Source organism: Chiloscyllium punctatum, chromosome 3 (genome assembly GCF_047496795.1).
Source record: "Chiloscyllium punctatum isolate Juve2018m chromosome 3, sChiPun1.3, whole genome shotgun sequence".
In the NCBI taxonomy this organism is placed as follows: Eukaryota; Metazoa; Chordata; class Chondrichthyes; order Orectolobiformes; family Hemiscylliidae; genus Chiloscyllium; species Chiloscyllium punctatum.
In genome coordinates, this window is record NC_092741.1 from 512,082 (window position 1) to 524,714 (window position 12,633).

The window sequence follows — 12,633 nt, forward strand, 5'->3', positions numbered from 1 at the left end:
CTCATGACTGAGTCCAAGGGACGGCACTCTCTCTCTCTCCCTCACAGCCCCTCTCACTACCTCACCCCAGCCATGTGCTAAACCCTGCCCCTTCCCCATCTTCCTTCTTTTGAGTTTATGCTCCCTCCCGGAGTCTTCCCGTCCTCCCCCCACCTCCCTGACCTCTCTGACCCGGTCTCTTCTCCCTGCCCCGTCTCCCATCCCTGACTCCCTCACCTCCACTTGACACGGTCCCCCTCCTCTCCAGATCATCGATCCGAACATCTCCTTTCTGTGGCTTGAGGTTGGATTTTCGATAGTTATTTTTCGGACTGGTGATGACACCTTTGGCTGTTGTTTTTATCTTGTCAAAGGAACTGGTTGTTTTTGGGAAACGGGCCGTGGTGGAGAAAGGAAATGGAGACAAAGCTGAGCTTCAAACGATAGATTTATTTCTGAACACTATAAAAATAGTTTGGTTGTATTTAATACAAAACCCTCCCACAATGTGAAGTTTGGATACTGACTGACAGCAGAGCAGAGTGACGGGGTAGTTTAGAGCAGGAGAGGGGACTCTGGGTTCAGTCCTCTGCGAGGTAATGGTCGGACCCAGTCTCCGTGGTTTTGACGGCCTTAAGCGGCTGGCAGATGGCATTCCTTACCCTCTCGCGGTTATTGTGTAGAATCTGGTTGATGGCATATTCGTTCTCCTGGCCAATATCTGTCAGCCTCAAGTCAAACTCCATCACTGTCTTATTCATCGACATTCCCTCTTGCAGCTGCCTCCCAGCTTCCTGAGAAGAGAAAAACAGGGAAAACTTAGAGGAGCCGAGGGAAAGAGAGCTGAGACAGGACGCGATGAAGCAACCGGAGGCAATGATATCAGATTGTTGTGGGATTGCAGGGGATTCGACACTCGTTTCAAATCCTCTCTGGGCCAGAGGGGAGGTGCCAATGGGCTGGACAACAGCCAGTGTGGTACTTGTTAGTCAGGAAGGGCAGTGCAGATAAACTCTAGGCAAGTGAGTTTCTCACAAGAACAGAAACTGCTGGAGAAAGGGAGTAGGTCTGGTAGCATTTATGAAGAGAAATAGAGTTCATGTCCAGAACAGCCCAGCATTGAAGGAGGCTCACTGGATCTGAAACATGAACTCTGCTTTCTCTCCATGGATGCTGCCAGACCGACTGAGTTTTTCCAGCAAGGTCTGTTTCAGATTTCCAGCATCTGCAGCTCTTTGAATTTTTTTTTGAGCGAGTCTAACATCTGTGGCATTCAAAATACTGGCAACATTTCGGAGGGACAGAGTTCATCTCCATTTAATCAAGGATAGTTCATGTCACTTTGGTAAGGCAGTGATAAATTCGAACAAATTTGATTGAATGTTTTGAGCGGGTGACTAGGTGTGTAGATAAGGGTAGTACAATGGATTTCATTAAGGCTTTTGACAAGATCTCAAATAACGGCCTGCTGAAGAAGCTAACAGTCTGATACAAAATTAGCCCAGTGTCAGCGAGCTGAGGACAGGTGAGAGACTGAAAGCCTGTGGCCCAGTGATCCACCTCAGGGTCACTCAGTGTTTGTTAATCTACATTAACAATGTAGATATGAATGTAAAAGGTCTGATCACTAAATTCACCGATGGTGTGAACATTGATGCTGTGGTAAATAACGAGGGGGACAGGCTGGACAGTGCCAAATGGAACTGAATCTGGAAAACACGAGACGGGGATACACAGAGAGTGGTTCGCTCCCAGGAAGTAGTGAGGGTCAGAGAGACCTTGCTGTGTATGTCTGTAGACCCCCCCCAAAGGCAACAGATCTAGTCCAGAAGGTGGTAAAGAAGGCATATGGACTTGCCTTTATTAGGCAAGGCACTGCGAACGAGAGCAGGGAGGTGATGTTGGAGCTGGACAGGCCTCAGGTTAGGGCCACAGCTGGAGGACTGGGGGCAGTTCTGGTCCCCACTCTATAGGGAGGATGGGATTACACTGGAGGGGGTGCAGAGGGAGATCCATCAGGATACTCCCTGGGACGGAGTATCTCAGTGATGGAGAGAGGCTGGAGAAGCTCAGGCTGGTTTCTTCAGAGAAGGCTGAGGGGGGATTGATGGAGGGGTGTAAGATAATGAGGGGTATGGACAGGGTGGGGAGAGAGCAGCTACTCCCCCCTGGGGTTAAAGGGCCAGTAACAAGGGAGCATCATTTTAAGGTGAAAGGCAGGAGGTCCAGGGGGGATTTGAGGAAGAGCATGTCCACCCAGAGGGTGGGGGTGGGGTTGGGGGTCTGGAATGCTCTGCCTGAGGTTGGGATGGGGAGCTGGTTGAGGCAGGAATCCCCACACCCTTTAAAACATGTGATAGCATTCAGGGCAATGGGCCAATTGCCGGACAGTGGGATTTCTGTGGGCAGTGGTGGATGTTTGGAGGGGGGGGGGGGCGGGGGGTGGAGACTTGATGGGGCAAAGGGATTCTTCTGGATTCCAAATACTACAGAGTAAAGCTTCCTCTACACTGTCCCCATCAAACACTCCCAGGACAGGGTTAGATACAGAGTAAAGCTCCCTCTACACTGTCCCCATCAAACACTCCAAGGACAGGGACAGCACGGGGTTAGATACAGAGTAAAGCTCCCTCTACACTGTCCCCATCAAACACCCCCCAGGACAGGGACAGCACGGGGTTAGATACAGAGTAAAGCTCCCTCTACACAGTCCCCCATCAAACACTCCCAGGGACAGGGACAGCACGGGGTTAGATACAGAGTAAAGCTCCCTCTACACTGTCCCCCATCAAACACTCCCAGGGACAGGGACAGCACGGGGTCAGATACAGAGTAAAGCTCTCTCTACACTGTCCCCATCAAACACTCCCAGGGCAGGGACAGCACAGGGTTAGATACAGAGTAAAGCTCCCTCTACACTGTCCCCCATCAAACACTCCCAGGGACAGGGAGAGCACAGGGTTAGATACAGAGTAAAGCTCCCTCTACACTGTCCCCATCAAACACTCCCAGGGCAGGGACAGCACAGGGTTAGATACAGAGTAAAGCTCCCTCTACACTGTCCCCATCAAACACTCCCAAGGACAGGGACAGCACAGGGTTAGATACAGAGTAAAGCTCCCTCTACACTGTCCCCATCAAACACTCCCAGGGACTGGGATAAAGATACAGAGTAAAGCTCCCTCTACACTGTCCCCCATCAAACACTCCCAGGGACAGGGACAAAGATACAGAGTAAAGCTCCCTCTACACTGTCCCCATCAAACACTCCCAGGGCAGGGTCAGATACATAGTAAAGCTCCCTCTTCACTGTCCCCATCAAACACTCCCAAGGACAGGGACAGCACGGGGTTAGATACAGAGTAAAGCTGCCTCTACACTGTCCCCCATCAAACACTCCCAAGGACAGGGACACCACGGGGTCAGATACAGAGTAAAGCTCTCTCTACACTGTCCCCATCAAACACTCCCAAGGACAGGGACAGCACGGGGTTAGATACAGAGTAAAGCTCCCTCTACACTGTCCCCATCAAACACTCCCAGGGCAGGGACAGCACAGGGTTAGATACAGAGTAAAGCTCCCTCTACACTGTCCCCATCAAACACTCCCAAGGACAGGGACAGCACAGGGTTAGATACAGAGTAAAGCTCCCTCTACACTGTCCCCCATCAAACACTCCCAGGGACAGGGAGAGCACAGGGTTAGATACAGAGTAAAGCTCCCTCTACACTGTCCCCATCAAACACTCCCAGGGCAGGGACAGCACAGGGTTAGATACAGAGTAAAGCTCCCTCTACACTGTCCCCATCAAACACTCCCAAGGACAGGGACAGCACAGGGTTAGATACAGAGTAAAGCTCCCTCTACACTGTCCCCATCAAACACTCCCAGGGACTGGGATAAAGATACAGAGTAAAGCTCCCTCTACACTGTCCCCCATCAAACACTCCCAGGGACAGGGACAAAGATACAGAGTAAAGCTCCCTCTACACTGTCCCCATCAAACACTCCCAGGGCAGGGTCAGATACATAGTAAAGCTCCCTCTTCACTGTCCCCATCAAACACTCCCAAGGACAGGGACAGCACGGGGTTAGATACAGAGTAAAGCTGCCTCTACACTGTCCCCCATCAAACACTCCCAAGGACAGGGACACCACGGGGTTAGATACAGAGTAAAGCTGCCTCTACACTGTCCCCCATCAAACACTCCCAAGGACAGGGACACCACGGGGTCAGATACAGAGTAAAGCTCTCTCTACACTGTCCCCATCAAACACTCCCAAGGACAGGGACAGCACGGGGTTAGATACAGAGTAAAGCTCCCTCTACACTGTCCCCATCAAACACTCCCAGGGACTGGGATAAAGATACAGAGTAAAGCTCCCTCTACACTGTCCCCCATCAAACACTCCCAGGGACAGGGACAAAGATACAGAGTAAAGCTCCTCTACACTGTCCCCCCATCAAACACTCGCAGGGACAGGGACAGCACGGGGTTAGATACAGAGTAAAGCTCCCTCTACACTGTCCCCATCAAACACTCCCAGGGACTGGGATAAAGATACAGAGTAAAGCTCCCTCTACACTGTCCCCATCAAACACTCCCAGGGACTGGGATAAAGATACAGAGTAAAGCTCCCTCTACACTGTCCCCCATCAAACACTCCCAGGGACAGGGACAACACGGGGTTAGATACAGAGTAAAGCTCCCTCTACACTGTCCCCATCAAACACTCCCAGGGACAGGGACAGCACGGGGTTAGATACAGAGTAAAGCCCCCTCTACACTGTCCCCATCAAACACTCCCAGGGACAGGGACAGCACGGGGTTAGATACAGAGTAAAGCTCCCTCTACACTGTCCCCATCAAACACTCCCAGGGACTGGGACAAAGATACAGAGTAAAGCTCCCTCTACACTGTCCCCCCATCAAACACTCCCAGGGACAGGGACAACACGGGGTTAGATACAGAGTAAAGCCTCCTCTACACTGTCCCCATCAAACACTCCCAGGGACTGGGATAAAGATACAGAGTAAAGCTCCCTCTACACTGTCCCCCATCAAACACTCCCAGGGACAGGGACAACACGGGGTTAGATACAGAGTAAAGCTCCCTCTACACTGTCCCCCATCAAACACTCCCAGGGACAGGGACAACACGGGGTAGATACAGAGTAAAGCTCCCTCTACACTGTCCCCATCAAACACTCCCAGGGCAGGGACAACATGGGGTTAGATACAGAGTAAAGCTCCCTCTACACTGTCCCCCATAAAACCCTCCCATGACAGGGACAGCGTGGGGTTAGATACAGAGTAAAGCTCCCTCTACACTGTTCCCCATCAAACCCTCCCAGGGCAGGGACAGCGCGGGGTTAGATACAGAGTAAAGCTCCCTCTACACCGTACCACATCAAACACTCCCAGGACAGGGACAGCGCGGGGTTAGATACAGAGTAAAGCTCCCTCTACACCGTACCCCATCAAACACTCCCAGGACAGGGACAGCGCGGGGTTAGATACAGAGTAAAGCTCCCTCTACACCGTACCCCATCAAACACTCCCAGGACAGGGATAGCTTGGGGTGAGATACAGAGTAAAGCTCCCTCTACACCGTACCCCATCAAACACCCCCAGGACAGGGATAGCTTGGGGTGAGATACAGAGTAAAGCTCCCTCTACACTATAAACTCTAATCTGAGTAAACCATTTAAGAACCACTCACCCACTGACCGAACACTCACAGTTCTGATCCCAGCTGAGCTCCCAGTTTCCTGGCAATGGCAGATTAATATTGGGGAGAGTGCTGGCTTTCTCTCTCTCCCTCTCCCTGCCCTGTTGTTCTGGCCGTTGTCTGCCAGGCTGGCACTTGTTGCCCTCACTGAGTCACTGTGAGTCTGTAGAACAGCTCATGGTAACTCCCACGGCAACCCCCTGTCCAGTGAGCTGGTCTGGGAGATTCATTTCCACTTGCTGGCTTGCTTGGGTTCTCAGCGAACTGCACAGTGATGTCTTCAATCTGCCACTGAGTGTGGGTGTTCTGGAACCCGTGAGAAAGCTCGCCAGCATTGTGGGTGCCGAGCGGCCACAGCTAGCCCCTGTGTGATGTCTGACCTCCACCACAGTGCCCAGGGACAGCAGAGAGCACCCATTCCCCTGCACTAACTCACCAACCCTCACTCTACGCCCTCACTTCAACCCCCCTTCCCAGCCATCTCCCATCCTGATTTTAAATCCCTGTGCCTCTACTGTGATTGGGATGTGAAAAGCCTGGAAGTTCCTCCCTCAGGGCATGGAGATCCCAAGGACAATAACAGTTTCATAGGTCGGCTGGTTCACCGTCACCCTGTCCAGAGTGACGTGGATAAACTCGATGGGAAAGTGCTGGCCTAGTCAGTGCCACACGCACATTTGGAGAAAGAACACTTTGGTATTGAAATTGAAGGAAAGGAAAAGGTATAGGCTCCTAGGCAATGTTGGGCCTTCCTGGGCACGCCTGTGTTCAGCTGCGGTGGTGTAGAGATTACACAGGAGCACAGCATGGCCACTGGACTCCAGCAAGAGTCAATGTTTTCAGGAGAGGGAGGTGGGGGAGTGGGAGAGGGGCTATGGGATTCCGAAACACGCAGAGATTTCCTACTTTGGCTTGTGGAGCCCACTCTAATCGAGAAGCGTGTTGTTTCACTTCCAACACAGATACTAACCGGGCCTAAACTATTACACGAAAGGTCGATGGATCTTAGGGTATGGTTCTTCATCAGAAGTTCGGAGAAGGCCACAGCCACAGGCTCAGTGAGCTCATTGCACGAGATGTTGATGTCTTCCACCGAGGATTTCACAAGAGCTCGGCCTAGCGCCTCTCCCCCTTCGTCCCCAATCTGATTGAGGCGTAAGTTGATGGATTTGAGGGATGAGAACCGCCTGACTTTGTAGGAGATGGCTTTGGCCCCGTAGGCCGAGATGCGATTGTTACACAGGTTGACCCGCTCCAGCTTGGTCTTGTGCAGAAGCTTGGCCAGGACCTTTGCCCCATTGTCCTTGATCAGGTTGTGTGACAAGTCCAGTTCGATCAGTGAAGGGTGGTTCAGCATGTACTTCACCAGCACTCGCAGTTTCTCATCATCGATGCGGTTCCGCGGGAGTTTCAGCACCTTCAAGGTCTTGCAGGAACTGATCGCCTTCGCCAGCGAGAAGCAGTCGCGGTAAGTGAACTGAAAGATGTTCCATTCAAAGTTCATCCCACAGTCCTTGACCCCGTACGTCACATGTAACTCTTCAAGATTGATGAGCTTGTTGAGCAAGATGCTGAAATCAAAGTGATCCACTGAAGGTCCAATCATATCGCTGTCACTCCCAGCATCTGAAGAGTCTTCATCCATGATCTCTGAGGATTGCCTGACGGGAGGAAGGAGCTGGCCAATGTCTAACTTCTTCACATAGTTCCTGCACAGCGGCACCAGCTCAAAGACTACCCTCACATCCGTGGTATCGGGGACAAAGAACTCAATGATGTTCTTGAGCAGGTGTTCAAAGAACATTCTCTTCCAGCTGCCCCCATAGCTGGAGACATCGCAGACTTCCCAGCATTCCAAGCAGCACCGTTTCCAGTAACCCTCGTCACTGATCAGGTTGGCTGTCACTTGCAGTGGGATATTGGTCGAGATCTTGGCCAACACCTTGTGTCTGTCCTTCTCCTGAAGCTGGTTCAAAAGGGGATGCACTGTCGAGGTAAAAGAGAGCACATGGTCGGGGGGAATGACTCAGCCGAACGAGCCCCAGGAATTGGGAAGATCATTTGCAAAGTACATGTTATTCTTCAAAATCCAAAGCTTCTTTGTTTGAGTCAAATGAATTGTAAAAGGACACAGAATAAGAAGTGGGCATTCGGCCAGTCAGAGCAGTGCTGGCTTTTAGACAGATCGCCCCACTCCATGCTCTTCACCATGACCCTGAAATATTTATCTAATTTCCTTATCGCATCACCATTGACTTGCTTTCCACTCTCCTCTCAGGCAGTGCACAACTGACCACAACATCTTGCTGACGACAAATAGTTAGAGTCATAGAGATGTACAGCACAGAAACAGACCCTTCGGTAGACACTGCTGTTACTGAGGGTCGGTGGGGGGGGGGGAGGGGATGGTACACACTGCTGTTACTGAGGGTCAGTGGGGGGGGAGGGGATGGTACACACTGCTGTTACTGAGTGTCGGTGGGGGGGGGAGGGGATGGTACACACTGCTGTTACTGAGGGTCGGTGGGGGGGGAGGGAGGGGATGGTACACACTGCTGTTACTGAGGGTTGGTGGGGGGAGGGGATGGTACACACTGCTGTTACTGAGGGTCGGTGGGGGGGGAGGGAGGGGATGGTACACACTGCTGTTACTGAGGGTCGGTGGGGGGAGGGAGGGGATGGTACACACTGCTGTTACTGAGGGTCGGTGGGTGGGGGAGGGGATGGTACACACTGCTGTTACTGAGGGTCGGTGGGGTGGGGGGGGGAGGGGATGGTACACACTGCTGTTACTGAGGGTCGGTGGGAGGGAGGGGATGGTACACACTGCTGTTACTGAGGGTCGGTGGGGGGGGGGGGGGGATGGTACACACTGCTGTTACTGAGGGTCGGTGGGGGGGGGGGAGGGGATGGTACACACTGCTGTTACTGAGGGTCAGTGGGGGGGGGAGGGGATGGTACACACTGCTGTTACTGAGTGTCGGTGGGGGGGGGGAGGGGATGGTACACACTGCTGTTACTGAGGGTCGGTGGGGGGGGAGGGAGGGGATGGTACACACTGCTGTTACTGAGGGTCGGTGGGAGGGAGGGGATGGTACACACTGCTGTTACTGAGGGTCGGGGGGGGGAGGGGATGGTACACACTGCTGTTACTGAGGGTCGGTGGGGGGGGGGGGGGGATGGTACACACTGCTGTTACTGAGCGTCAGTGGGGGGGGGAGGGGATGGTACACACTGCTGTTACTGAGGGTCGGTGGGGAGGGAGGGGATGGTACACACTGCTGTTACTGAGCGTCAGTGGGGGGGGAGGGGATGGTACACACTGCTGTTACTGAGGGTCGGTGGGGGGGGGGGAGGGGATGGTACACACTGCTGTTACTGAGCGTCAGTGGGGGGGGAGGGAGGGGATGGTACACACTGCTGTTACTGAGGGTCGGTGGGGGAGGGAGGGGATGGTACACACTGCTGTTACTGAGGGTCGGTGGGGGGGGGGGGAGGGGATGGTACACACTGCTGTTACTGAGGGTCGGTGGGGGGGGAGGGAGGGGATGGTACACACTGCTGTTACTGAGCGTCAGTGGGGGGGGAGGGAGGGGATGGTACACACTGCTGTTACTGAGGGTCGGTGGGGGGAGGGAGGGGATGGTACACACTGCTGTTACTGAGGGTCGGTGGGGGGGGAGGGAGGGGATGGTACACACTGCTGTTACTGAGGGTCGGTGGGGGGGGGAGGGGATGGTACACACTGCTGTTACTGAGGGTCGGTGGGGGGGGGGGAGGGGATGGTACACACTGCTGTTACTGAGGGTCGGTGGGGGGGGAGGGAGGGGATGGTACACACTGCTGTTACTGAGGGTCGGTGGGGGGGGAGGGGATGGTACACACTGCTGTTACTGAGGGTCGGTGGGGGGGGGGGGGGGCGGGGATGGTACACACTGCTGTTACTGAGGGTCGGTGCGGGGGGAGGGAGGGGATGGTACACACTGCTGTTACTGAGGGTCGGTGGGGGGGGGGAGGGAGGGGATGGTACACACTGCTGTTACTGAGGGTCGGTGGGGGGGGAGGGGATGGTACACACTGCTGTTACTGAGGGTCGGTGGGGGGGGGGGAGGGGATGGTACACACTGCTGTTACTGAGGGTCGGTGGGAGGGGGAGGGGATGGTACACACTGCTGTTACTGAGCGTCAGTGGGGGGGGGAGGATGGTACACACTGCTGTTACTGAGGGTCGGTGGGGGGGGGGAGGGGATGGTACACACTGCTGTTACTGAGCGTCAGTGGGGGGGGAGGGGATGGTACACACTGCTGTTAGTGAGGGTCGGTGGGGGGAGTGAGGGGATGGTACACACTGCTGTTACTGAGGGTCGGTGGGGGGGGAGGGGATGGTACACACTGCTGTTACTGAGGGTCGGTGGGGGGGGGGGAGGGAGGGGATGGTACACACTGCTGTTACTGAGGGTCGGTGGGGGGGGAGGGGATGGTACACACTGCTGTTACTGAGGGTCGGTGGGGGGGGAGGGGATGGTACACACTGCTGTTACTGAGGGTCGGTGGGAGAGGGAGGGGATGGTTACACACTGCTGTTACTGAGGGTCGGTGGGGGGGGGAGGGAGGGGATGGTACACACTGCTGTTACTGAGAGTCGGTGGGGGGGAGGGAGGGGATGGTACACACTGCTGTTACTGAGGGTCGGTGGGGGGGAGGGAGGGGATGGTACACACTGCTGTTACTGAGAGTCGGTGGGGGTGAGGGAGGGATGGTACACACTGCTGTTACTGAGGGTCGGTGGGGGGGGGGAGGGAGGGGATGGTACACACTGCTGTTACTGAGGGTCGGTGGGGAGGGAGGGGATGGTACACACTGCTGTTACTGAGGGTCAGTGGGGGGGGGATGGTACACACTGCTGTTACTGAGGGTCGGTGGGGGGGGAGGGAGGGGATGGTACACACTGCTGTTACTCAGAGTCGGTGGGGGCAGGGAGGGGATGGTACACACTGCTGTTACTGAGGGTCGGTGGGGGGGGAGGGAGGGGATGGTACACACTGCTGTTACTGAGGGTCGGTGGGGGGGAGGGGATGGTACACACTGCTGTTACTGAGGGTCGGTGGGGGGGGAGGGAGGGGATGGTACACACTGCTGTTACTGAGAGTCGGTGGGGGGGAGGGAGGGGATGGTACACACTGCTGTTACTGAGGGTCGGTGGGGGGGAGGGAGGGGATGGTACACACTGCTGTTACTGAGGGTCGGTGGGGGGGAGGGAGGGGATGGTACACACTGCTGTTACTGAGGGTTGGTGGGGGGGGAGGGAGGGGATGGTACACACTGCTGTTACTGAGAGTCGGTGGGGGGGAGGGAGGGGATGGTACACACTGCTGTTACTGAGAGTCGGTGGGGGGGAGGGAGGGGATGGTACACACTGCTGTGACTGAGGGTTGGTGGGGGGGGAGGGAGGGGATGGTACACACTGCTGTTACTGAGGGTCGGTGGGGGGGAGGGGATGGTACACACTGCTGTGACTGAGGGTTGGTGGGGGGGGAGGGAGGGGATGGTACACACTGCTGTGACTGAGGGTTGGTGGGGGGGGAGGGAGGGGATGGTACACACTGCTGTGACTGAGGGTTGGTGGGGGGGGAGGAGGGGATGGTACACACTGCTGTTACTGAGGGTCGGTGGGGGGGAGGGGATGGTACACACTGCTGTTACTGAGGGTCAGTGGGGGGGAGGGAGGGGATGGTACACACTGCTGTTACTGAGGGTCGGTGGGGGGGAGGGGATGGTACACACTGCTGTTACTGAGGGTCGGTGGGGGAGGGAGGGGATGGTACACACTGCTGTTACTGAGGGTCGGTGGGGGGGGGGAGGGGATGGTACACACTGCTGTTACTGAGGGTCGGTGGGGGGGGGGGATGGTACACACTGCTGTTACTGAGGGTCGGTGGGGGGGAGGGAGGGGATGGTACACACTGCTGTTACTGAGGGTCGGTGGGGGTGGAGGGAGGGGATGGTACACACTGCTGTTACTGAGGGTCGGTGGGGGGGAGGGAGGGGATGGTACACACTGCTGTTACTGAGCGTCGGTGGGGAGGAGGGAGGGGATGGTACACACTGCTGTTACTGAGCGTCGGTGGGGGGGAGGGAGGGGATGGTACACACTGCTGTTACTGAGCGTCGGTGGGGGGAGGGAGGGGATGGTACACACTGCTGTTACTGAGGGTCGGTGGGGGGTGGGAGGGGATGGTACACACTGCTGTTACTGAGGGTCGGTGTGGGGGGGGGGATGGTACACACTGCTGTTACTGAGGGTCGGTGGGGGGGAGGGGACGGGATGGTACACACTGCTGTTACTGAGGGTCGGTGGGGGGAGGAGGGGATGGTACACACTGCTGTTACTGAGGGTCGGTGGGGGGGGAGGGAGGGGATGGTCACACTGCTGTTACTGAGCGTCGGAGGGGAGGAGGGAGGGGATGGTACACACTGCTGTTACTGAGCGTCGGTGGGGGAGGGGGGAGGGGATGGTACACACTGCTGTTACTGAGCGTCAGTGGGGGGGGAGGGGATGGTACACACTGCTGTTAGTGAGGGTCGGTGGGGGGAGTGAGGGGATGGTACACACTGCTGTTACTGAGCGTCGGTGGGGGGGGAGGGAGGGGATGGTACACACTGCTGTTACTGAGGGTCGGTGGGAGGGAGGGGATGGTACACACTGCTGTTACTGAGGGTCGGGGGGGGGAGGGGATGGTACACACTGCTGTTACTGAGGGTCGGTGGGGGGGGGGGGGGGGGATGGTACACACTGCTGTTACTGAGCGTCAGTGGGGGGGGGAGGGGATGGTACACACTGCTGTTACTGAGGGTCGGTGGGGAGGGAGGGGATGGTACACACTGCTGTTACTGAGCGTCAGTGGGGGGGGAGGGAGGGG

General features: G+C 55.8%; 1 protein-coding gene across 1 annotated transcript in view; it reads right to left on the reverse strand.

Moving 5' to 3' along the window:
- Nucleotides 1-409: 409 nt before the first annotated feature.
- The window catches only part of LOC140455215 (dynein regulatory complex subunit 5-like), a 58,518-nt gene continuing 46,294 nt past the window's right edge, over nt 410-12,633 (reverse strand). The window contains 2 exon segments of the mRNA XM_072549938.1: nt 410-773; nt 6,684-7,699. Of these exon segments, the coding sequence (XP_072406039.1) occupies nt 561-773; nt 6,684-7,699 (1,229 nt within the window). The 3' untranslated portion in view covers nt 410-560.